Source organism: Armigeres subalbatus, chromosome 2 (assembly GCF_024139115.2).
Source record: "Armigeres subalbatus isolate Guangzhou_Male chromosome 2, GZ_Asu_2, whole genome shotgun sequence".
Lineage (NCBI taxonomy): Eukaryota > Metazoa > Arthropoda > Insecta > Diptera > Culicidae > Armigeres > Armigeres subalbatus.
Genome location: NC_085140.1, coordinates 334,952,980 through 334,980,902, shown reverse-complemented (window position 1 = coordinate 334,980,902; position 27,923 = coordinate 334,952,980). Strand labels below are relative to the sequence as shown.

Sequence of the window (27,923 nt, the reverse complement as noted above, 5' to 3'; positions counted from 1 at the left end):
TGGTTTGGATTGGTTTGGATTGGTTTGGATTGGTTTGGATTGGTTTGGATTGGTTTGGATTGGTTTGGATTGGTTTGGATTGGTTTGGTTGGTTTGGATTGGTTTGGATTGGTTTGGATTGGTTTGGATTGGTTTGGATTGGTTTGGATTGGTTTGATTGGTTTGGATTGGTTTGGATTGGTTTGGATTGGTTTGGATTGGTTTGGATTGGTTTGGTTTGGTTGGTTTGGATTGGTTTGGATTGGTTTGGATTGGATTTGGATTGGTTGGATTGGATTGGTTTGGATTGGTTTGGATTGGTTTGGTTGGTTTGGATTGGTTTGGATTGGTTTGGATTGGTTTGGATTGGTTTGGATTGGTTTGGTTGGTTTGGATTGGTTTGGATTGGTTTGGATTGGTTTGGATTGGTTTGGATTGGTTTGGATTGGTTTGGATTGGTTTGGTTGGTTTGGATTGGTTTGGATTGGTTTGGATTGGTTTGGATTGGTTTGGATTGGTTTGGTTGGTTGGATTGGTTTGGATTGGTTTGGATTGGATTGGTTTGGATTGGTTTGGATTGGTTTGGATTGGATTTGGATTGGTTTGGATTGGTTTGGATTGGTTTGGTTGGTTTGGATTGGTTTGGTTGGATTGGTTTGGATTGGTTTGGATTGGTTTGGATTGGTTTGGATTGGTTTGGATTGGATTTGGATTGGTTTGGATTGGTTTGGATTGGTTTGGATTGGTTTGGATTGGTTTGGTTGGTTTGGATTGGTTTGGATTGGTTTGGATTGGTTGGATTGGTTTGGATTGGTTTGGATTTGATTTGGTTGGTTTGGATTGGTTTGGATTGGTTTGGATTGGTTTGGATTGGTTTGGATTGGTTTGGTTGGTTTGGATTGGTTTGGATTGGTTTGGATTGGTTTGGATTGGTTTGGATTGGTTTGGATTGGTTTGGTTGGTTTGGATTGGTTTGGATTGGTTTGGATTGGATTTGGATTGGTTTGGATTGGTTTGGATTGGTTTGGATTGGTTTGGATTGGTTTGGATTGGTTTGGATTGGATTTGGATTGGTTTGGATTGGATTTGGATTGGTTGGATTGGTTTGGATTGGATTTGGATTGGATTTGGATTGATTTGGATTGATTTGGATTGATTTGATTGGATTTGATTGGATTTGGATTGGTTTGGATTGGTTTGGTTTGATTTGGATTGGTTTGGATTGGTTTGGATTGGTTTGGATTGGTTTGGATTGGTTTGGATTGGTTTGGATTGGTTTGGATTGGTTTGGATTGGTTTGGATTGGTTTGGATTGGTTTGGATTGGTTTGGTTGGTTTGGATTGGTTTGGATTGGTTTGGTTGGTTTGGATTGGTTTGGATTGGTTTGGATTGGTTTGGATTGGTTTGGATTGGTTTGGATTGGTTTGGATTGGTTTTGATTGGTTTGGATTGGTTGGATTGGTTTGGATTGGTTTGGATTGGTTTGGATTGGTTTGGATTGGTTTGGATTGGTTTGGATTGGTTTGGATTGGTTTGGATTGGTTTGGTTTGGATTGGTTTGGATTGGTTTGGATTGGTTTGGTTGGTTTGGATTGGTTTGGATTGGTTTGGATTGGTTTGGATTGGTTTGGATTGGTTTGGTTGGATTTGGATTGGTTTGGATTGGTTTGGATTGGTTTGGTTGGTTTGGATTGGTTTGGATTGGTTTGGATTGGTTTGGATTGGTTTGGATTGGTTTGGATTGGTTTGGATTGGTTTGGTTCGATTTGGATTGGTTTGGATTCGATTTGGATTGGATTGGTTTGGATTGATTTGGATTGGTTGGATTTGGATTGGTTTGGATTGGTTTGGATTGGTTTGGTTGGTTTGGATTGGTTTGGATTGGTTTGGATTGGTTGGATTGGATTGGTTGGATTGGTTTGGATTGGTTTGGATTGGTTTGGATTGGTTTGGATTGGTTGGATTGGTTTGGATTGGTTTGGATTGGTTTGGATTGGTTGGATTGGTTTGGATTGGTTTGGATTGGTTTGGATTGGTTTGGATTGGTTTGGATTGGTTTGGATTGGTTTGGATTGGTTTGGATTGGTTTGGATTGGTTTGGATTGGTTTGGATTGGTTTGGATTGGTTTGGATTGGTTTGGATTGGTTTGGATTGGATTTGGATTGGTTTGGATTGGTTTGGATTGGTTTGGATTGGTTTGGATTGGTTTGGATTGGTTTGGATTGGTTTGGATTGGTTTGGATTGGTTTGGATTGGTTTGGATTGGTTTGGATTGGTTTGTATTGGTTTGTATTGGTTTGGATTGGTTTGGATTCGATTTGGATTGGTTTGGATTGGTTTGGATTGGATTGGATTTGGATTGGTTTGGATTGGATTTGGATTGGTTTGGATTGGATTTGGATTGATTTGGATTGGTTGGATTGGATTTGGATTGGATTTGGATTGGATTTGGATTGGATTTGGATTGGATTTGGATTGGATTTGGATTGGATTTGGATTGGATTTGGATTGGATTTGGATTGGATTTGGATTGGATTTGGTTTGGATTTGGTTTGGATTTGGTTTGGATTGGATTTGGATTGGATTTGGATTGGATTTGGATTGGATTTGGATTGGATTTGGATTGGATTTGGATTGGATTTGGATTGGGGCTTCTTTTGACTCAGGGGGCTACTTTGAATTTTTGATTTTTGATTTTTGATCTGATTTGTCAAACGGACGACAGTAGTAAAAGATTAGTAAAAAAATATTATGGGTCACGACAAGTACTAGCGTGGAAAATGATATCATTCCACTGGCATTTCCAATCTTGGATTTATTCTTTACCGAAGCTCATCTATCTCAGTATACTCAACTAGGAAAAAAGGAATTCAGCATCTATCAGGACTGATCGGAATTCACAGATTCCCATGGAAAACTAAAGCAAACGGCTTTTATCACGTGTTCAACCCGATTTTGTCACCCAAAAAAAAATGAAAATTTTAGGGGGTCTTTTTCTTTTATTTATTTACTCACTGTGAAAAATGAGTAGTGCGAATTACGAAGTAAGACGTCTACCTACCCACTTCGCATTGCTCATTTTTTACAGTAAAATATCAGAAATGATGAGTGAAAAATGAGACTTCTCACTATTCACTTCTCTTTGTGAAAAGTTTGAAGAGAGAAGTGAGTAGTGATTCTCACTTCAAACTAATCGCTTTGTACAGTGCGAAGTGAGAAATAAGGAGTGAGAAGTAAGACGTCTCACTTCGCACTCTTCATTTTTCACTTCTTACTTTAAAAGTGATAAGCGCGAAGTGAGTAGCGATAGGTGGATCGAATAGTCTCACAAATAAAATATAAGAACTTAGAAGAACTTGCGAAGTGAGTAGTGAGAAGTCCAACTTCTTACTTCGCAATACGCAATGTTTACAGAAAAAAAGTTGAGAAGTGAGTAGTGGGTCGTCTCACAATTCACTTCTCACTCCTAATCTCTCACTTCTCACTGTAATAAGTGAGCAGTGCGAAATGAGAAGTTGGACTTCTCGCTACTCACTTCGCACTACACACTTTTTACAGTGAAAAGTATGAGATGAGCAGTAAGCAGTGATCTGTCCTCACCCCTATTTCTCATTTATCATTTCTCACTGCATAAAGTGAAAAGGCAGACACCTCTCTTTTCAATCATCACTTCTAGACCAACATTTGAAAAGGGCGTAACAGCCAAAATTTATTCCTTCTGATTCCTCGTCTACATATATAGATATATATGTAGACAAAGAATCAGAAGGAATAAATTTTGGCTGTTACGCCCTCTTCAAATATTGGTCTAGACTTACAACTTCTTATTTCTCATTTAGGAGACGTCAAATGATACATTCGGCAGAACGACCTATTTGGCTAAATGACCTATTCGGCCAAATAACTTAATCGGCTATATGACCCTTTTGGCCTAATGACTTTCGGCCTAATGGTCTGTTCGGCCAAATGGTATATTGGGCCAAACAACTTTCCGCCTAGTGGCCTTCGGCGGAACGATATTCGGCCAAACGGCCCTTCCCCGTTACAATTTTTTTTTTCAAATAACTATCACCGCCTGTGGAATGACTTCTGAGTACCTGTGGGATTATGTAAGCATTTTCGACATCATTTGTTTACAAGGCAACCGACTCATATTTGTGGAATGAATTTAAAAAAAAAACGTCCCGATTTTGTCACAAGCCCTATTTTATCACTTCAAAATTCACCAAGGGGGTGATAAAATCGGGATATTACTGCAGTGACTTCAGAAAAACTGGTTTAGCCAGATGAAACATAAAGCAGTTTGATCAACACAGTATGGAAGACTTGTTCAAAAACTAATTGTTTCATTACGATAGTACAATGTGTAACGCTAAACGCCACCAACCCATCTTTTCCCGTAACACATCGGAGCCACCTAACCCAATGTTCAAGATCACCACAAACCTTATATCGCCCATTCGCACAGCTTCGAGAAGTCGCAACACATACCGATAGTGTATCGATTTCACCCTCGCTAAACTTCCTAAATCAACAACCTACCACAACTTCATCAACTAAATGGAACCAAGGCAAACGTCAAACTCAAAAAAATCTAATGCTGAATATTTCACTCGATGTACCCGGGCCAGCCGCTTACCCTCTCAGTCAAATCCCTGCTCGGAATTGTGGTGGCAAAATGGAAGATACCACTTTCGAACTCTAGAGAGCAAACGATAAGCTCTCTTTCGAAGTTAATGAGTGAGAGATAAAGATGAAGTGTAAAACCATAATCGGGGAAACCGAATATCTGAATAAACAGAAGTTGTTTGATACCCTTGTAGTCCAGACGTTTCTTTACTATTCTTCAACCGAAAGATAGTCCTTTCCGTAGTAGAGTCCTTTTAAAGTCCGCTTAGGTGAACAGAACAGTGGCGACGAGGAGAAAGTGTTGTTTTTAGCACCAATTTTCACGGCCGTTTGTGGTTTCGCACATTTTGGCGTGATTTTATCCACGTAAGTGGTGCTTTTAAGCGTGAAAACCGTGTTTAGTGGAAAACAAAAAAAAAAAGATAAATAAGTTTCACCCGTTATTGATGCGGCATAGTTTTAGCACAATAGTAATTGAAATTGTCGTTAGCGTTGGTTTGGAAGTGATTTTTTTTTCATCTTTTTCCGCCAAAGAATTATGAGACTAACGATTGTAGTGCTTTAAGTGCAGTTTTTTTTTTTTTTTCTTTTCTCTGTGAAATTGTCATAGAATTATAGAGAAAAGCGTTTTATTTTTCTTTCATTGGACTCCATTTTTTTTTTCTTTCATTGTATTAATTTTTCTCATACATTGCTTTTCTTTTATTCTTTTGTTTACACAGCCCTATTGAAGCCAACTCCGCCATCCACCGATTTGAGGAATCTCTGACGACATCACTGGTAAACTGTGGTAGAGGCGGCAAAATCATTCTACCGCTTGTGTTTATTTGGTGGTAGTGGTGTGGTAGACTGTCAAAGATCGAACTATACCAGTGTACTACGGGCTGTAGCCATCGCATTTGAAATACATTCTATCAACAATTTGTCGGTGCATCGTGCAACAAAGTGCATTTTACGTTGGGCGTTGACCCCTGTTGCGACCGTCCAGTTTGGCGATATTTTGGTGAAGGTGATTGCTGTGATTTTTGCTTGGTTGGACTACTGTTGCTACTGCTTGTGGTTCAGGAGCTTGGCCCGGTTTGTTGCTGTTGAAGGGCTCCCAGGAAGTTGCTGTTTTTGAAGGGTTTGCCGTTGTTGTTGTTGCTGTTGGTCAGAGTGCTTCTAACGTTTCTGACTTTTGTGCTGAGAGTTTGGACGCTTGATTGCTACTTGGTTTCAGAGTGAGCTTTGGTTCGTCGCAGCGATCCTACAGGTACGTGATTATTTTTTTTATTGCTTTTATATGCTTTTGCTGAATTTTATTTACATTTAGACAAACCTGTGATAAGGTGCAATTTTTGATTTTTTTTTTTGTGTTTTGTTCGTGTTTTGTGCGTTTTAATTGAAATAAAGGATGTCCATAACGATGACTACCGAACCGTTTATTCCGGGTACAATCCCATTTTCGCAGTACCTGGAACAGCTAGAGTGGCAATTTCTGCATAATAATTATGGGGAGGATAGATACAAAACCTCTTTTCTAGCTGTGTGTGGTACAGAAGTTTTCACACAGCTGAAACTTCTATTTCCCGGTAGAAATTTGAAGGATTTGTCATACAAAGAAATAACAGAAGCGCTCCAAAACGCTTTGATAAGAAGGATTCGGATGTTATTCATACATTCAAATTCTGGACACGCCGGCAAAATCCCAACGAGAAATCCGAGGATTTTGTGTTAGCTATTAAACAATTAGCTGAACTTTGTGGTTTTGGTGCTTTTAAAGAGCGCGCTATTAGGGACGCGCTAGTGATTGGTGTAAACGATCGTCAATTACAGAAGCGGCTTTTTGACGAGGAAGATTTGACTTCCGAAAGAGCCGTCAAGCTTATTGTTAGTCAAGAGTTGTCTTCGGATAGAACGAGGTTAATGGATAGAGATGATGATCGTAGAGGGAGTGTGATTGCTAGATTAGGACGTCGGGCAGTCCGTTCACCTGGCCGAAGGAGCTATCGGAGTAGAAGTCGTAGCAGAGACAGGAATCACAATAATTCATTTTCTTCCAGAAATGGTAGTCAATACAAAAGTCCGCGGAAACCTTTTGTGTGCTCATTTTGTAACAAAACAGGGCACACCAAGAAATTTTGTTTTCGTTTAAAGCGAAAAAGTCCTCGCAAAAATCGTCATGACGTCAAGTTTATTGAAACCTCTAAGCCTGCGATAGCCGAACATACTTCAGGTCTTTTCAAGCGATTAAAGGATGAGTTGAGCTCGGATTCTGAGGATGAAGTTTTAGGATGCATGATGATTGCATCGAAGCGTAGAGCTAATGAGCCATGTTTAGCGGAGTTAATTGTTGAAGATAAGAAAACAACTATGGAAGTTGACTGCGGGTCTGCCGAAAGCGTTATATCCGAGGAGTTGTATCGAAGAAACTTTAAAAATTGTCCACTGGAGGCCTGCAATAAACGGTTATTTGTAATTGATGGAAATAGACTGGATGTTTTAGGGAAAGTTCGCGTAAGTGTGCGAATGAAAGGAATAATCAAAAAACTGTTTATGGTGGTGCTGCGCTGTGATAAGGACTTCGTTCCACTGATGGGGCGAACATGGCTCGATTGCTTCTACGATGGATGGAGAAATACATTTTCTGGTACTTCGGTACAACGCGTGAATGCCCTAACGGAGGACGAAACAGTAGACAGAATCAAGAGTAAGTTTCCCACATGCTTTGATAAAGATTTGTCTAACCCGATAGTCGGCTTTGAGGGAAACCTTATTCTTAAAGACGATACACCTATATTTAAAAAAGCGTATGGAGTTCCACTGAGATTGCGGCCAAAAGTGTTAGAACATTTAGATTCACTGGAAAAAGATGGTATAATCACTCCAGTGGGTGCTAGTGAGTGGGCTTCGCCGGTCGTAGTTGTTTTGAAGAAAGATCAAAGCATAAGACTCGTTATCGATTGTAAGGTCTCCATAAACAAGCTTATTATACCGAACACCTATCCTTTGCCATTACCCCAAGATTTGTTTGCTGCGTTATCGGGGTCGAAAATTTTTTGTACTTTGGATTTGGCAGGAGCTTATTCGCAGCTTTTGCTATCAAAGAAATCGAGGAAGTTTATGGTAATCAATACACACCAAAAAAAAATTAATTTTAAATGAGACGTATTTGGAAAAATGATTTAATATTATGAGACGTATTTTAAAAAATGACTTATTTTTACGTTCAAATTGACGCACACAAAATGAAAATATATCAAGTTTTAATTTTACATCTATTATGTCATAATTTTGAATCTCGACTAACAAATTCACCTTATGCACACACATTTCAGTTTTCACGCAGTTTATTTCAGTGTATGGTGACGGAAAATTACATGAACCAAACTTGATCTGCTGCATGTGAAAATGTCAACGTAATCGTCGCGAGTGGTTCAAAATTTTGTGGCAAGGTAAAAAAGTGAAAAAATGGCGTTAAAGTGCAAAATTTGTGATGTTGAAATAGAAAATATCGACTTGTTTGTAAAACATGTCCGGTTGCATAAAAATAATAACCGTTTTGAGTGTCCTATTGACGATTGTACCGTGATTTTCAAGTCCTTCGTGTCCTACCAGAGGCACCTCCGCCAGCGCCATGTTGGTCGCAAAAAGGATTTCCAAATGGAATGTCCGGACTTATCTTGCAGTTTTGAATGCAATGATTTCAAAGCATTGACCAAACATGTTATGCTACATATATCGAAAGGACATCCGGTATTTTGTCCGTTGAAATGTCGTACCGGTAAACCGTTTACGACAACGAATAGTTTGAAGATCCACAACATGTATTACCACCGACGAATGTCCATTACGAAGGAAACGCCCAAGCCGCAATCGCCTAAGGCGGCGGAAAATAGATGTGCGGAACCTATTGACGATGGTCAGGTTCCAGAAGCATCCATCCAAGAGTCAATGAGGGGGAAGGAGAGTGAAGGAAATATGATGGAAGAGTTGTTTGTGGTTCGGAAAAGCATAGAAAAAGTGTTCGGAGCTTTGTTTCTCAAATTGGTTTCGAAAACCACGTCATGGAAGTTGTTATTCAGGAAATCGTAGAAGCAATGGAAGAAGCGACAGCCGTTGCAAAGCAACACCTACGATTAAAGTGCGACAAAGTGTCTGAAGAAATCAACCTGTCTAATGAAGCGAAACAAAAGCTCGTGCAGTGGATGTGCTTTGACAATTTGTTCGATAATCTGTTTGGTCCTGGTGGAAAGTTCCGTTCAACCCACATGCGAAAGAAATTTTCCAGGAAAATTTTTCATACGTTTCACCTTCGCTAGTGGAACTACAGAGAGACAGTGATCACAATAATTGTTTTTATTATTATGTTCCTATTCTAGATTCACTTTCTTCAATGTTGAATGATAGTAAAATCTACAATGCAGTCTTTCGTGATAAACTGTCTGTGCCCGGGCACATGACTGATTATGTTGATGGGCTCAAGTATAAAAACAGTCCTTTTTTCGGTAAAAAAACGATAAACTTATTCATTTACCAGGATGCTGCAGAAGTAGTGGTGAATGCCATAGGAAACGCCGCCGGGCGCCACAAATTAGAATGCGTATATATGGTTATAGGAACCTTGATCCACATTTGCGTTGCCTATCAGAAAACATACAGCTTGTTCTGCTATGTAAATCGAAAGATTTTGCCTATTTTGGTGCAGATAAGGTATTGAGAAGACTTGTAGAAGATTTGAAAACACTGGAAGAGACTGGCATAAAAGTTACTGGTGGGAGATTTGAGGAAAGGATCTTTGGTTCGGTTTTTATAACCATGAACGACAACTTGGGAGCACACCATATTGCAGGACTAACAGAGAACTTCTCTAGAAGCTCTTACTTTTGTAGATTTTGCTATATTGAACACCAAGCATTCCAGGAGAACTGTTTGACTACTGCTAACCAGAGGAAACCCCCAATCCAACGCCCATGATGATGCAATCATAAAAGACACTCCATCAGAAAAACCTTATCGTGGGGTAAAAGCGAGTTGTTTTTATAATGAACTGAGCTACTTTTAAATGTTTCACTGTGGCGCAGCACCTTGTGTTGCTCATGATTTATTCGAAGGATGGGCTAATGGAGACATGTTTTTGATTTTTCGCAGACTGGTGAAGGAGAAAGTTATTTCAGTTAACTTCTTACAGGCGAGAATTAAAAGTGTTTTCAAACAACTTAATTTGAAAACAAAAATTGTTTTTGATTTCAATAGGAAGTCCAAAAACATTAAAGCCAAAGCTAGTGAAATATGGCACTTGATACAAATTTTGCCCCTGATATTTATTAACCGAGTAATAGATTACTGTAATCCACTGATTACAATGTTGATGCTGATTAAACAGCTTACTGATATTATAACGTCACCAGTGGTTTGCGAAAATCAAATTCAATTACTTGCATCACTCATCAAAGAATATCTAGAGATAAGGACTCGAGAGTTTGATGTCCCTTTGAAGCCCAAACACCATTTCACTCTTCATTACCCGCATCTTATGCTATGGCTGGGACCTCTGATGACATACTGCACTCTTTTTTGTGAACGGAAACATTGCTTTTTCAAAAGAGCTTTACGAAGCACATTGAATTTCAAGAATATTGTCAAATTCTGCAGTGAACATCATCAGTATTATCAGGGCTGGCTAAATACTAAGAATACCAGATTTGAGCGTGATTTCCTTGTAGAAAAGTTTGTAGAATCTTTTCAGTATTTGCCAAACTCGTACAAAATAGTTTTGGGTGATTTTGGGTTACTGAACGAACAAAATATTTATGCCGAGCAAGCTTCTTATTGTGGATATAGCTACAAAAAGGGCGACTACTTGTTTTTGAATCACGACGAATTCGGGGAGCGGTTCTTTGTGATACGAATTCAATTACTGGTTTATGCGAAAGGTGCCGAAATCATTATCTTCGGTGAAAAACAGGCTGTCGAGAACATACACGAACAAGGATTGTTCATACTGGAAGGAGGATCGATCTGTACCGAGGTCAGAAATATAACGGATTTCATTGATCGGTCACCGTTGGTTTCATATCACGAAAATCACAAAGAATATATTTTCAATAAGCACGCAATTCCCCTTATCAACTAAACTAAAGATGAACGCAAACGCAATCACAGTGTTCAACATTTGCGACTTTAGTCGTTTGCACCGCATTGCAATACCTACATATGGGACCATTTCCAGTCTAATCCAACAAGGTAACTGCTTGAAAATAAATATGCGCAAAACATAATCTTACCTCGATCTATTTCAATTTCAGGATCAATCGTCTTGGAAAAAAACATCGCCAGCATTGTAACTGAGGTAGATGGATGTCGTATTACATCTGACTTGGTTCTCAATGTTTACAAAGATAAACTTTTCATGTTGCTTGAAGCGCATGAGCTGTGGACTCCTGTTGTGAAAATTCATCCTCTCGTAGAAAACGCAGCTCAACCTACAGGTAAATACACATCATTCTCATTTGTTCTCTATATAAAACCCATGTAAAGTATTGTTCCTGCAACAAATTTGAATGCGCACGTTTTTGGCAAATGTTTTATGTACTTACCTAGGATTTGCCAAAGATTTTACAGTTAATTTTACATTCTCAAAATTATTTTACTTGCCCACTTGTTAGAAACGTACTAGTATTTACATTTCTGTAGAATAATGTTGACAGATCTATCGGGTTCGTTAAAAATGTTTAGGTCGCTTGTTACACCGATGATTATGGCACAATGAATCGCCTGCTTTGAGCGTGCTTACAGCGGCACACGAGGAGTTAACTTTCTGAAATCAGTATGACGAAAGGCATCTAAGGTTCGTTTTCTCAAAATTAAGCACTTTAATCGAAAAAATATTTGGTAGGCGTAGTAGAGGACACCACCTTCATAACCGGTACCAAATAGTTTTTCATGAAAAGTTCCTAATTTTGAGAAAACCCGCGTTAGATGTCTTTCGCCGTACAAGTTTCTGGCGGTTAACTCATGCTGGCTATTTGCGCATATACGCCCCCTAACGCCTGGATGTGGAAGCGGTAGGTAGAGAATCAGCCACTGCCAATAATTCATTGACTCTGACGGCAGCGCGAAATGAAAATGGGGACTGGGTGATGCTTTTTTTTTAACGGGCGAGGTACATAGGACGTCAATTTTATAATGCTTATTGAAATGTTAAAACACATTTTAGCCGAAAATGGTTTGATTTTTGAGTTAAAAATTAGATTTATATTGGGATTAGCAATACGAAAGCGATTTTTTTTCGATTGAAAAAACATGTGTTGATTAGTATACTAATCATTAGATATTAAAAGCCTAAAACGTTTTTTTTTCCAAAATTCTAACCCAACGTATTTAAGTTTTTTTAGTATAGGTATCATTGGTAATAACATTTTAAAAGCATTTTAAAATATACTTAATATCTTCATTATGGTGAAATATAGTAATTTCATGCACACGTCCGTCTCCACCAGATGGCAGCAGTGCGGTTTCGTCAAGGTGAATGGCCTAACGCTTCCGACTACATAATATGTAGTTTATTATATTATAATAAAATACATGTTTTTCAGCTCGGTTAAAACGATTTTTATAAAATTTAGCTATTCTGTCAGTAGCAGACAGTAGCAGTTGCACAAGATATTGGTGAGTACAACGGCTAACTTTTTGAGAACTTTGCTCCATCGGTGTTGAACTTTATCTAGAATTATAATAAAACACGATAATAAAAGTTTAAAAAAACCCTGCTTCATATATTTGGGGCAACAATACGTAACAAAAAAAGAATATTTCGTTATGTAATATTTTAACAAACCCTATCGCTGTTAGTTGATCTTACTCCACGTTGCACAAATCAGATTAAAAGTTAAAATTAGTTGTAGCTTTGGGAGTTAGCATCTGCCCAAAGGACAGTTGGTACTATCTCATTGAATTCCATCACAAAATAAATCGAGACTGATTTGCGATTTGGGCGATAGAACCTCTAACTATTTTAAAAATCCAAAACAAAAAATGAAAAAGTGCTGCACGTGTGAACCGGCCAGAAGAATTGGTGTGATATTTGTTTAAGAATGGGGTAACGAGAGTTGACCTTAAACAAATGTTACAATAAGGATCTGGTTTTCTCAGTCTCTGGGTTGAGAAAGCCAGATCCTTAATGCAACAATTTTTCCAGTCGTTAATTAATAACAGTTATAAATGTTACAATCAATTGGGCAAATACATTTTTTGGCAAAAAAGTCAATTGCACTTGGCCTGATATTAGTCCACAACAGCTGTTTTTTTTTAATTTATGCTTCTGATTTGAAAACGAGATAGAAGCATAAAATAATATGAGTTTGATCAAAAACTTATAGTTTATCAGACTACGAGTTTTATTTATTACTGAGCATGAGCATGAGCAGACTACGAGTTTTATTTATTACTTAAAAGTTAATTGACACGAAACGTCATGGTCACTATTCCTAGTGAAGAATAGGGTAAATAGATGTATAAACTTTTTCATCAAAGGGTGATTCAAATATGACGTCCACTACTTTTTAAGATTTTTAGACCCCCCCCCCTCCTCTGTCACGCTTTTTGTATACCGAGTGTACGCACTGTCATAAAATCTTTACCTCCCTGCTTAAACTGTGGACGTTATTTTTAAACGACCCCAAAGTACTCTTTATTATGGACAGTGGAATCTACAGACGAGAAAACACATGGTTGAGTACGTTTTTTTGATCATGTACTAGGAGCACATGACATTGAAATAGTGACGTCGTGCTCTTTCGGAGACACATTTGACAGTTTTTTTGACTACAAAGGATTTATCTCCACTCAACTAAATAGATACTTGTTTTGGAAATCTTTATTTTGTGTGCGTAATATCCGTGTATGGCGATGCAGATATTCCATAAGAAGCCATATACTTCTTTCTCACTTTATACTAATGACACACTGGTATTAATTGTACCATGGTACAATAATGTTGAGAAGAGTGCCATACCAATTATTGTCTTTATTAAATATAGTCTTTAAATTATTTTCTTGTTACCTTGTGCCATGATATGAATACCATCGGGGTGTCGTAAGTACATAGTAACATACTCAAGTCGAAATCTGAATATGCTCTTATTGGACAGGGCTATGGATATATCAAATTGTGGTTTATGGACAAAACTATTTCGTCAAGTTCCCAGAAAAGTCGGTGCAACCAATCGGTCGGTCGGTCGTATAATAAAAATGTCATAAACTCTGCCTTTGAAAATTTCAAATTTAATATAAAAAATTGTAAACATTGCCCTTATGAGAATTTACTCATATTTAAACACGTATAAACATCACCCTTATATGGTGTCATGATGCAATAATTTATAACGTTATTATTTACTGACGTCATTTATTGTTTTGGATAATATCAGCAATAGTATACAAATTTCAAATAGTGATACATAATGCTAATTGCACGACCCAAGCGAGAAGCTATATTGTCGCACGAGCCAAAAAATGCAAATAAAAAAAAATAAATTGCCCTCATGACACTTCACTCGCCATTAGAAAACGGATAAAAAATGCCCTCATATGATGTCATATGACGTCATGATGCATAGGCCTTTCATTCAAAACTTTTGACAGCCAGGCTTCTACACTTTACTACACCTGTGACTGTGAATTGAATCGTGTCATTTGATAATGCAAAACATACTATTTTTTTTGCTTCTGTAAGAACATTAACAGATTGGCTGTGAATTTTTAATATTGCAATACAGGAACGAATAACGGTAAACTAAAAGTGTTAAGTGAAAGTTGTTTGTGGGATATAACAGTTGTCTGGTATTTATGAATGCGCCTTACGTACTCTGAAAATTTCGCCGTGATAGGTACTCGGAATCGGTCCATGAATGAATACCAACAGTTGCCGATTTGTTCGATTTGAGAAGCTCAAGTGCAGTAATAATGCTATTAGTTCATAGATCTAACAGTAACTCTTGATTATAACGCACCTGTATATGACAGGGCAAAAGTAGTCAGTAATCGAATGAATGATCATTTGCTCAATGAATGTGCATTTGTATATTGACGCAGCCGACCAGCGAGCATTTTTTTTATTGTTTTTAATTTTTTTAATGTTTCCACAATTCTCATAAATTCAATTCTGACCAGACTCATATAACTCAAATTGTTTCATTACTCGAGTACCATACGGTAGAAATACTAAGACGCTAAATACCAAAAATTTGTTTTCATAAAACAATCTTAATCACGTTAACATATTTTAAAGACCGGTTCGGGGGAACCATGCCTATGTCACCAAACCGTATGACACAATATTTTGTAAAAATGAAATGTGCGTCTCGGAAAATATCTTTGTCCGGTTTTGTGTCTTGCCCAGAAATGCTTTAAAATGTTGATTTCATTGATTTATACGCATTTATACGTCTAAAACACTAACGTTTTATTGCAATTCCAGTTCCAAAAGTGAGGTTTTCTATTTCCGAATGTCGCAACTGCATAGCGAGTAGTGCGTATCTCTGCCATAGCCATACGACATCCAGAAACTGGAGAACATCGATAGTCATTATAGTGCTCACTTAGGTTTTCTACTGGAACTACAACATCACACCTATTGTTATATAGACATGCAGGCTACAAGCTATATACTCATTTAATATAAACCAATTTAATGTGAAAGTTCACACATATAATTTTGACTGATATCATATTAAGATACGCTATGTCAAGGGCCCATTTCCAAGCCAGAGAGCTGATTTACAATAAATCATCTCGCTTTTCGCGGTACGCAAACTGATCACAAAATTATGAGATCAATTAAAATGATAGATGTGGATCACAACTGTTCTCAAAATTCTTCAAATGAAAGAATGACGTATTTGATAAAACATAAAAGAAATCAAATAACTTCATACATATTATTAGATCAAACCATACCTTCAACACCTTATCGCATTTAGAAGAATTACTATATAATATAATAACATATTATTTTATGTACGCCAAAAACAGATGGTCATTGGTAGTACTGACTGAATACTTAACACCGAGTATTAGATAACGGACAGGACATTTACACATCAGCCAGTGGATCAGAAGAGAATTTTTCGTTTTACGAAATATTTTCTCTTTACTAGGACGGGAATCAAACCCACACTCCACAGTACGCAAATGCGGCTAGACGACTGACGCAGCTAAGCGTGAAATTCTTTCGAAGGCAAATAGGACATAATTTTTATTAAATATTTCTAAGGGCCTTATTTATATTAATTAAAGATTTATCCATACCACTCGGTGTATGGCTGTACGTCGCCAACTATGCAGTTTACGGATGCTTTACAAATCCGACGTTCTGGCTAAGTGCTTGACCTCTCGTAGTATTCTGATTTTTGTGATGTGAACGATGAAGGTTCAACAGATGATGCAATTCGTGGTTCATTCGTCTGCTCCACGTACCGTCCGCCTTCTACGCCACAGGTGGTACGCAACACTGTCTTTCCAAAACCCCAAGTTCGCGTTGGATCTCTACGTGCATTTTCCAGGTCTCATATCCATAGAGGACTATCAATGTAACGTGCGTTTAGTGGATAGTCAGTTTGGTACGACGGAAAACTCTATTCGGAGGGTCTTTAAAAAAAGATAGAATCACCGTCTTCGACCTGAGGGCGCACAAACAGAACACTTTACATCTAGCATGAGACAAAGGACAGGAAATTTACGCTACACCCAGTGAACCAGTGGAGAACTTTTCGCTTTACGAAAAGTTTTATCCTTATCCTAGCCCACAACTTGCGGAGTTCATAGTATGTACGATTTTCAATGCTTCTCCGAATTGATCCGCTGGTATCGTTTTCGGCGATAGCCAGCGAGCCCAAGAATACAAATTCTTCAACCCCCTCGATTTCGTCACCCCAGCAAATCGTCTTCCACCTGATCGAACCACATTGCTCGCTGCGTACATCGCCTACTTGTGCCAGAATCGTTGTCAAGAACCTTTTTCACTGGGTTATTGTCTGACATTCTGGCTAGATGCTTGGTTAACGACGGTCTTCCGATTTTCGCGATGTGAATGATACATGGTTCTCCCAACAGCTGTTGCAACTTATGGTTCATTCGCCTCCTTCAAGTACTATTTCCATCTGCACACCGCCATAGATAGTACACAACATTTTCCTCTTGAAAACCTCAAGTTGATCCTTTACGAGCATTGCCCAGGTCTCGTGTTCGTAGGGGACTACCGGGCTGAAGAGTGTTTTGTAGATACTCAGTTTGGTACGGAGGCGAACTCTATTCGATCGAGGCGTTTTGCAGAGTCCAAAGTACGTTGGACGTGTTGATGACTAGTCAATACGTTTAGCTTCCCTTTTCAGTTCAGTTTCCCTTCCCATCTTCTTAAAGTTACCTGCCATAATATCAAACAAAGATAAAAAAAATGTCGGCGAAACCAAATAGCGATGTTGAAAAATAGGCACGGAAGACAATCACCTTGTTGTAACCCTCTGCGCGTTTCGAAGGGACTCTAGAATGCCCTGAAACTCGAACTACGCACATTCGATCCATCGTTACCTTGACCAACCGTATCAGTTTATCCGGAAATTCCTTTTCGTACACTAGCCGCCATAGCTAGTCCCGATCGATTGTACCATATGCGGCTTTGAAGTCGATGAATAGATGATGTGGGCACGTTGGATTTGCGGTCTTTCTGCAATATCTGACCTACTGCAACACCTGGTCTGTGGTAGAGCGTTCTCCCATGAATCCCGCCTGGTACTACCCCACGAGCTTTCTTGCGATTGGTGTTAGACGACGCCATACAATTTGGGAGAATACCTTGTAGGCGGCGATCAGCAATGTGATTGCGCGGTAGTTGCTAAGGCAGTTCTGCCGCCAACTTTAGATCACCTCACGCTCGTCCGTAAGAAGATTTAATGCCGTTTCACATTTCCCTGCAGCACGAGGCCCTTACTAAAACGGCTCAACTTCTCATACAACTTCCATGTGCTATTAGCGCGGTACAGCTGCTCCGTCTCTTCACGGTCGCGATCTTCATGCTGGCGCTTTTGTCTATTCCGCACCCGTTTGTATTAGCCACCCTATAACCAGAGACCGGCGGAGTGAAAAACTGTCGAAATGGTAACGTATGAAAATGCATGAAATCGTGAAAATAATACCGGCATCACTTGAACTTTTTGCTTGCTTCTTATGGATGCAAAAAGTAAACAAGTCGAATTGGAACCGCTTTTGACGGTTCGATTGGAAACAAGATAGCGTCTTCGCCGATCTCTTATTGTAGTATTTCTAGTTTGTACAGTGCTTTGTTCGCTCTCGTACGGTGTTGCACCAATCTCGCCTATGATGCATTCTTCTCCTGCACTGACTGCTTACATTCGACGTAATTTCTTCAAAAAAGCGGATCTGCTCTTTCGTTGGGAGTGCCACTTCCAACTGCTGCGCGTATTCTTGAGCAAGTCTACCGTCTTCTAGCCGCCCAATGTTAGGTTGCGATGTTCGACGCGTGTTGCACACCGTCGAGAGTTTTGAGCACAGGCATACTGTAATGAGATAGTGGTCGGATTCAATATTCGCACTGGACGTTCAAGATGACAGATGGTTAAACGTGGTCGATTTAGTTTTCCGTTCCTTGGTTTGGCGATCTCCATGTGACCTTGTGGATATTTTGCTAAAGAAGAAAGTGCTTAGATCTACCATTTCGCGAAAGGCTGCAAAGTTGGTCGTTGTCAATCGATACGATATGCAGACTGTCCGGTCCGATCACCGATCTGTACATTTCCTCCCTTCCTTCCTTATAATGTAATTCATCGTAGATTATCTTGTCACAACCTGCGAAACCTAGCGACTTGCAGCTTCCAATCGTGATCCTTTATTCGTCGCCTAGGTTGTTGCCGATTGTATAGGGTCAGATTTGTGCAAATAATATAATAAAACCTAAGAAAGGCCTCCAATGCATCTGGCAAATTGTGGTGAAATTGCTCTAAATAAATTAAAATTTTATGTGCCTGAAGCATGAACCTATACTGATCCAACAAGTCCATATAAGTCCCTAGAGCCTATGCGAATGCTTCACCATTAAGTCCAACTCAGATGTTCTAGGTTCTCCAAATTATTCCGGAGTTGAGTTAAATTGCTCTATTATCTCAACTACGCCTGATATCATCCGACAGCGACCCAGCGTGTCTATATAAGTTCTTAAAGCCCATGCAAATGCTTCATCATTCAAATAAGTATAACGCAGATGTTCTAGGCTCTCCAAATTGTCCGGGAGTTGAGTTCAATTGATCTACCATGTCAACTACGACTGGTATCAAACCGATAGCAACCCAGCGTGTCCATATAAGCCCCTAGATGTCATGCGAATGCTTCACCAGTAAAATAAGTGCAACGCAGATGTTCTAGGTTCTCCAAATTGTTCGGAACTTGAGTTCAATTGGTCTACCAGGTCAGCTACGACTGGTATCAAACCGATAGCAACCCAGCGTATCCATATAAATCCTTAGAGCCCATGTGAGTGCTTAATCCGTAAATGCCCAGGTCGAACGTTTAATTATGAAAAATTATGGGAGGTTTTCAGAGATTTTTGCTTAGATTCACTAAAGTCATGAGGAATAGTTGTAGTTTTATGTACACGGAACCTCCCGTTTAATATCCTCCCCCTTTTCATGCTGAAGAAAACTAGCTGGCAGAAAATCGTTATTTTAGCAGTGATATATAAAACTGGTCATATTTGGCGATTTAATGGTCCTTAAATCAGCTTTCATGACTAGTGCTGTTCTATGTGATTCAGTTATTTGAGATTTTTGCAAGTTTTGTACCAATCAATATTTAAAGTTTTCCAAAATACAAGGAAGTCCGTGCTGCAATTGCTCTTAATACATGATAATTTTATGTGCATGAAATGCTCCAAACTACTTTGCAGGATCTGTACAGGTCCTTGAAAGTTAGATGAACAGATAGTGGAATTGTTTTTGTAAATTCAAGGCCATCTAAAATATCCTGAAATTGGTGTTCTCAATTACAATAGGACTTTGTCGAATGTATCTTCGGTTTTTAATGCTTAATCGTACTTATAGTAAACCACCATGTTCATGTACGTCCCCATTACCCTTCACTATTGATGAAGTCCATAGCAGATGTTCTAGGTTCTCCAAATTTGTGCTGGATTTGACGTCAATTAGTGTACCAGGTCATCTACGCCTGATACCAAATCGATACCAACCCAACATGTTGATGCAAGTCATTAAAACTCTTAGGAATGATTTGAAATTCATATTAGGACAATGTAGATGTCCTAAGTTTTTAAATTTGTCCTGGAGTTTAGCTAATTTGTCCACCAAATCAACTAGGCCTGGTGCTAAACTCATAGAGATCTAGCATGCCTATGTACGCATCTAGTGCCTTTGCGAATGCTTCACTATCTAAAAAAGTCCGAAGTAGATGTTATAGATCCTCCAAATTGTTTGGAGTTAAGGTCAATTGGTCTATCACGTCAACTACCCTAGCAGCACACATGTTCCGCATGAGCCACTGCAACTTATATGTGACCAGATTCAGTCCCAATCAAGTTGCTGCAACCACTTACTGGTGCTGCTCAGGTACGTTTGGTACCAATCCGAAAGCAACCCATCATGTCCATACAAATCTCTGAAGCTCTTAGGAATGATTGGCAATTCTAATCAGGACCAAGCAGATCTTCTAAGTTCTTTAAGTTGTCCTGAAGTTCAGATCATTTTAGCCACCAGATCAACTAGGCCTGATGCCAAACTTATAGGAATTCAGCGTGTCTATGTGTCCCTGGAGCCTGTGTGAGTGGTAGCACAATATGCTAAAGATCTAACTAACAAGGAGAATTTTCAAATTTTTACAAAACACCCATAAAGTATTCAGAACTTATGCATTCGTTTGGGATCTTAGGACTTACATGGGTTGCTAACCGTTTGATACCAGGCGTATTTGACCTGGTAGACCAATTAAACTCAACTCCCAGTGACGTCGCGTAACCTCACTTTTTACCTGTAGTGCACCCTGTAGTGCACCCTGACCCAAAAAGTGAAAATTTTGACATTTTGACAATCCAAATAGAAAAGAAAATTATCAGAGTCGTTTATACTAATCAAAATCTAGTTATTCTAGGCATTTTCACACACCAATTCCTTAAATTTAAGTTCAGTGCACAGGTAGATTGAGGTTAGGGAAACGCCACTGCAACTCCCAGATAATTTGGAAAACCTAGAATATCCGCGTTAAACTTTTTTTGACTGGTGAAGAATTTGCATGACCTCTAAGGACTTATATGGACACGCTGGGTTGACATCTTTTGATATCTTTTGATATCAGGCGTAGTTGACATGGTAGACCAATTGAGCTCAACTCCCGGACAATTTGGAGAACCTAGAATATCTGTGTTGAATTTATTTGAATGGTGAAGCATTAGCTCTAGGGACTTATATGGACTTGTTGGATCACTATAGGTTCATACTTCAGCATATGAAATTTTAATTTATTTAGAGCAACTTCACCACAATCTGCCAGATGTATTGGAGGCCTTAAGAAAGTTTTTGTTACATTATTTGAACACATTTCGTACAAATGAATCATATTTAATAGCTCTGTTCATACGGGCTGTTAAACAGACTATTAAAAAGCCAAATTTGATCAGTTTCATATATCGCTGCCTAAAATTACGCTTTTAAGCCACCTAGTTTTCTTAACCCTAAAAAGAGGGGAGACTGCGAAGAGGAGGGTTTTCATGTTCCTAAAAGTAAAACTATTCCCCTTGATTTTAGTGAAAATTCCGAGTAAAAACCTCTGCAAACTTCAGAGATATATGGTTTTCAAAATTAAAAGTTTATCCTGGGCATTTACAGGTTAACTGGATTATGGTAAAGGTATTATTTGTGGATATATTTTGGGTAATGGAACAATGATTTTCGATAGAATTCGTTGTTGCAAAAACTGTTTCATATCGCTGAAGTCAACGTCTCATGCTGTATAACGCCGCACACTGATAACACATCTATTGCATCTTCCATCGACTGACTGAGGTTCTGTGAAACCGCATCAAGTGCCCTTCTATCTGACTTGTGATATGTTGATCGTAAAATGCATACGGATATAATTCACTCATACATTTGTTGTTTGATATCCTCAGGGATTGAGAGATACCCGACACAATTTGTGATCAATTGGATCTGCTACATAAAAGCTTGTTCAAGAAAATAGACAATTTTCCATTGACGTTTGGTGTATTTTAGCAGAACTCCTACCAATTGTTTGACGTAGTAAATACTGTTTTCGACCTTCTAGATCTAAAAAGATGTTTAGAAGTTCTTTATTCCCCTTTATATTTTTTCTTACAGAATCAATGATAGACACCGCCGCTATAACTCAGCTGCAATCGCAGAGATCTACCGACAACACAATTACAAATGAAGACATCAGTGCTACGATATTCCTACAGCAGATGAACGCTCCTTCAGGAAGTGTCTCTATTCTTCCAAGCTCCAGTAAAACACCATTCACATCAGAGGCCATACTGAATCCAGGGATCGACACTCAACATAATGCAAATCAATCGGTAAACGAAGTTCTAGTTCTTGAGGAACAAGTCGACGAGACTGTTGGCTACGATGAAAATTGCAATCCAAATAATCCGGAGAAAAGGCCTCTGCAAGATGTTACACTCATAATGAGTTCTAAGAAACACGCTTCATGTGAACTGAAGTTTCAAACCTTTGAAGTAAACTGGCAGAAGATAAGTGATAATGTCATGAATCGCCTGCAAAATTTGCAAAAATTTCGGGACGAGAATCCAAGTCAGTGTGTCCCAAAACTTATCCAACTGACAAAGGCTGATTTGAGTGGGCTTACGAATTCAGTGGTCGATCAACTACGGATGATTGACACTCAAATCCGAGCCGACATCATAGGAACTGTTTCGAAGCAAATTCTCAATGCGTTTCCGTGTTTAAGCTTTGTGGACGATGATGGCTATGGATCAGGAACCGGACATGTGTGGCTGAAACATAAGATGATTAATCGGAACTCGTACCTTAATCGATTCAAGGAACAGTATGTGGCAAAATCAGATATAGAACTACGACGAAACCGGAATGTGAGAGCAGGAACCAAAAACAGTATTGGGAAAACACGACCAATGAATGCTGCAAAGAAGTTTTTTCGAAGCTCACACGTGATGAACCAGCGCTACTAACACATGAGTTCCTACAAGCCTCACAATCTTACGTTCGATATCGGTACGATGAGAACATTCCTTTGAAAGACATCTTAGAAAATCTCCCCGTTCTCAGACGGAGGATACTGCTGTACTACCATTTTGAGTGTGCGACAGGAGTATCGGCGGATTCATTGGAGAAGTACTACACGGCTAAGCGATCAAAAATAATTGATTTCTCGAAGACAAATCGTAAGATCAGTCATCTGGACACAGCGGCTCCAGACTACAATATTTTTGAATATTTGTGCAGACTATTGGGAGAAAACATTGAAGACATCATCATTCTCAAAGAGGTAACAAAAACATATTAAATAAATTATTATAGCTTAACATTTTATTCTTCTTTAGGTTGGAACAAAGATGGTCGACATAACTCTCGATTGTTCCGGTTCTGTTATTGTTGCCATAGGTAATTCTGAAAGACTAAGTTTTGAAGTAAAATTAGAAATTAGAAAGCGATTCATATAAGAGTCATATGTCGATTTTTGACGATTTTGATTTTCTTCCATAAATAATCAAAAATTTCCTCATTCTTAAGAATAACTGATAACATTGGCTTCGTTCTAGAAATTTAAAAATCAAACCCACTTGTTTTTTCCCATCTTGCAATTTAGTCACATACCAGTCACATTTCAGATTTTGATACACTTTTGCGCAAAAAATAAATATAATTATAGTCCATTTAGTTCCATAGCAATGTATACAAATAAGGAATATTATGCCAAATTTTCAGAAACTTTGCAGGTTTTATCATTTTTTTTTTTAGATTTTTTTGTATTTCTCCTTGTAAAACAAATTTGATAATTTCAATGGCATATTACACAAGTTGTAGGAAATAGACATGGGACGATTATGCGAATAGGAGCAGTATAATGCATATCAATTATTAAATGGAACATATAGAGTAATTTAGACTAATATAGATGTTTCAATGATCTATATTGCCATAATAGCATACTGACCTCATATTAATAAACAACTCAACGAAGATAGATCTAATTTGCTTTTATTAGTAGTTTAGCTAAATGACAGTTTGTGTTCGGATTATCATAGTTGATTCATGTTTAAGTTTCACCAAATTTTATCAATGTATGATGTGAAGTGAACCTAAACAGCATTCAACAAAATCAATTACCTTTTTATATTTTGTTTTTTAATCTTAATTTGCAGATTGCGGAAATGGGGAGCGAATGCATTACGTTTTCGCGGATCAAACGCGACTGAGCGAAGGAACAAAGAATGTTGTCGCTGCAGTAGCTGATTTGTTGTGCATTCATTATGTGCATAACTTCATGTACATGAAGCAAATCTCAAAGTTTTTGGAATTAGTCCAGGAATACTTTTTCAAGATTTTGCCGGCCACTGGATCGAAGTCAAACGCGACTCGCAAAGGACAACAACAAAGAACGGTGAAGCGAGTAATTGCTGCCATTGCAAATTATTCATCGCCGTAACTGAAATGGATATGCGAACGGTTACGGTTATTTTGGAACAATAATAGTTTTATATTTGTTATGAATAGCATATACTGTAGTGTTAAGGTATCAGTAACTCGTTGAAGATTTGTATCTTTTCTCGCGCGAAATGTAGTAACGAACTAAACATCAAGAGAGATTGTCAACTTTATTACCATTTTTTTATTATTTCCATTTCTTTATAAGTTTGATTCACCATGTAAGCTTTACATTTACTAATAAATCCCATGCTTTTTAGTAAACTATTTATTTCAATGTTCGACACTACACCGACGTTATCTGCTTTACCAATGGCTTTATTATATTTGGACGAGTTAGTATTATTCAATTCTACTCCTTTAGGGAAGATCCATTAATAACGTAACGCAAAAATTGGCCATTTTCGACCCTCCTGTTACACTTTTTGTATAAATCATTTAAAAAATTTGTATGGATTGTCACACTTCGGGCAACCCCCTTCAAGCGTTAAGTAATTTATTGATGTTCCCTTGATTGTAGCTTTACAAATACGTATTTTGACTTCAATAGTCATCCGAAGCACACACAAACAAACTTTCAGACATTAGTGACGTTATGATTTATGGTCTAAATATGTATATGTTAAGTTTAACATAATTAATTCAATTGATCAATAGTATTGAATCGTCTTATAATTAATTCCGTACAAACTGCGTGTCTGTGTACTTCATCCAAATTCGACTGACAAAAACAGCTGATTATAACGGCAACAAATATGTATCAATTTCATTTTAGTCAATACAATGATAGACAGTCGAAAACCTGAATAAACTATTGTAGGTAGTTGGATTACCCGTTAAATTTTATTTTGTTTTAATTTGCGAAGGGCTATACTGTGGCCAATTCCGAATCCAATACAGAAAAGGTTTGACCGGTTATGGGATAAATCCAACCTCGCTACGAAGTATCGGTTTCAATTGAATTCAGTATATTTGACGAAAGTTTAAGTGTGTTACTGAATTTTACGTCTGAATGTAATTTTACATGTAAACAAATATGAACGTGTAAAATTACAAAATTGCTAAAGACTGAGTAATGTAAAATTAAGTTAAGACATAAATATGTGTCTTCAGAGATGCTCGCAGGTGTCGGTCATGGAAGACATAAAATTACATGAAGTTTTCGAAGTGTGTACCATTAAAGGATTGTATGTTTATAACAGGCTTCCTCAGGGAGCATCATCTAGCGCTGCGATTTTTCAAAGGGTCATGGACCAAGTGTTGCAGGGGTTAGAAAACGTTTTCTGTTATCTGGATGATGTCCTTATTGCTGGCAAAGATCTACAGGATTGCCAAAAGAAACTTTATTTAGTGCTAGAAAGATTGTCTAGAGCCAACATTAAGGTAAACCTTAAAAAATGCAGGTTTTTCGTGAATAAATTGCCATATTTAGGGCACGTTTTGACTGAGGATGGTCTTCTTCCGTGTCCCGAAAAGTTCAGACGATTAGTGAAGCAAAAGCTCCGCATAATGTCTCGGAATTAAAGGCTTTTTTAGGTTTGATAACCTATTATTCAAAATTTATTCCAAATTTATCTTCCCGCATAAGTGTTCTGTATGGACTCCTGAAGAAGGATACAAAGTATGAATGGAATGCAGAATGCGAAAAAGTTTTCAACCAATGCAAACATTTTCTTTTGAAGCCAGAAGTATTGGAGTATTTTGACCCAGATAAACCAGTAATTGTAGTAACTGATGCTTGCAACTACGGTCTTGGTGGTGTAATGGCTCACGTGATCAAAGGAGAGGAAAGACCAATTTGCTTTACGTCTTTCTCTTTGAACGAAGCTCAGAAGAAATATCCGATTCTCCATTTGGAAGCGTTAGCGGTAGTCAGCACGGTCAAGAAATTCCATAAATTTTTGTACGGAAAGAAATTTACCATTTATACCGATCATAAGCCTCTGATCGGAATTTTTGGAAAAGAAGGTAAGAACGCGATGTCGGTTACGAGGCTACAAAGGTATATTTTTGAACTTTCTATTTACGACTACGATATAGTTTATAGACCATCTAACCGAATGGGTAACGCAGACTTTTGTTCGCGATTTCCACTCGCACAGGAAGTACCTAGAGAATTAGATAGAGCATATGTAAAGAGCCTAAATTTCACAGACGAATTTCCCATAAATTACAAGCAAATAGCAGAGGAGACCAGGCGTGACGAGTTTCTTACAAAAATTATGGATTATTTAAGAAACGGATAGTCAGATGGACTGAAAAACGGTTCATCGACGTATATTCACATAACCAGTGCCGAGAAGAGGTAGATGGATGCATTATGTTCAAAGACAGGGTGATAGTACCAGAGTCAATGAAGAAAGGGATTTTAAAACTGCTTCACCGCAACCATTCAGGCATGCACAAGATCAAACAGTTGGCCAGAAGAACTGTATATTGGTTTGGGATGAATACGGATGTAGAAAACTATGTAAAATCTTGCCGAATATGTCATGAAACAAATCCAGCTGCCAAGAAACCGCCATATTCGCCGTGGATTCCTACAAACAAACCGTTCAGCAGGATTCATGCGGATTTTTTCTATTTTGAAAAAAAGACATTTTTAGTGGTGGTAGACAGTTACACCAAATGGGTGGAGGTCGAGCTTATGAGGTTTGGGACAGATCATAAGAAAGTCATCAAGGTTTTCTTAGGCATCATGGCGAGATACGGATTGCCGGACGTACTGGTAACAGATGGAGGACCACCTTTCAACTCGAACTATTTTATCAAGTTCTTTGAGAGACAAGGAGTCGTCGTATTGAAAAGCCCTCCATACCATCCAGAAAGTAATGGGCAGGCAGAAAGGATGGTTCGTTTGGTAAAGGATGTTCTAAAAAAATTTCTATTGGATCCGGAAATTCGTAAATTGGACATTGATGAACAAGTATATTTCTTCCTTATGAACTACAGAAACATATGCCTAGGAAAGGATGGAAGTTTTCCCTCAGAGCGCCTGCTATCGTATAAACCAAAAACAACACTTGACTTGATTAACCCAAAACACAGCTTTAAACAAAATTTGACAAAAACAAAGCATGATGATAACCAAAGCGCACATTGTGCAGATACTGACAAAACTGCTAATCTGTTTAACAAACTGCAAAAATATGATCTGATCTATTATAAAATTCCTAACAAAACAGATATTAGACAGTGGTTACCAGCAACTTTTCTAATGCACATCTCTCCAAATGTTTTACAGGTATCGCTTGGGGGCCGAGTGATCTCAGCCCATAGACGCCAGATCAAGGTCTGTCCCGATTCTCATCGTACTCGGAAACGAGTTTGTGTACAAGAAGAGATTTTGGGATCCACTCCAGCACAGCATTTTGTCAACGATAATGATTACCACAGCACTGAACCACAAAACGAAGGGGGAGAAGCACTATGTACAAGTTCTGCTTATCGCAAGGCCGATTCTTCCTCAGCTCAAGGATTTTGGCTTACAAAGTAGTTTTCCGAGCAACGAACCACACAGCAAACGAAGGAGGGAAGAAGATTCTGATTCGGATTCAGATTTTTATGGATTTGCAGCAGATTCATTCGTTTTCAAGAGGTTCCTGCT

At 38.3% G+C, this 27,923-nt stretch overlaps 2 protein-coding genes across 2 annotated transcripts; both read left to right on the top strand.

The window, feature by feature from the left end:
- The first annotated feature begins 4,801 nt into the window (after positions 1-4,801).
- On the top strand, positions 4,802-8,684 carry LOC134209991 (uncharacterized protein K02A2.6-like). Its single transcript, XM_062686009.1, has 4 exons — positions 4,802-4,976; positions 5,333-5,862; positions 6,003-7,618; positions 8,279-8,684. The coding sequence occupies exons 3-4, from the start codon at positions 6,516-6,518 to the stop codon at positions 8,682-8,684; spliced, it is 1,509 nt and encodes a 502-aa protein (XP_062541993.1). The 5' UTR covers positions 4,802-4,976; positions 5,333-5,862; positions 6,003-6,515.
- Positions 8,685-10,882: 2,198 nt separating this feature from the next.
- LOC134209990 (uncharacterized) lies at positions 10,883-24,317 on the top strand. The gene is given in 5 exon segments (XM_062686008.1): positions 10,883-11,080; positions 21,986-22,753; positions 22,756-23,156; positions 23,212-23,272; positions 24,034-24,317. Coding segments are annotated over 5 exon segments (1,593 nt in total). The 5' UTR covers positions 10,883-11,001.
- Positions 24,318-27,923: the final 3,606 nt, after the last annotated feature.

Excerpts from the sequence above, each read along its gene's own strand:
- LOC134209991 (XM_062686009.1), top strand. The coding sequence starts at position 6,516 with ATGGATAGAGATGATGATCGTAGAGGGAGTGTGATTGCTAGATTAGGA. Across the intron at positions 7,619-8,278 it reads TTGCCATTACCCCAAGATTT|TTTTGAATGCAATGATTTCA; the intron begins GTTTGCTGCGTT and ends CTTATCTTGCAG.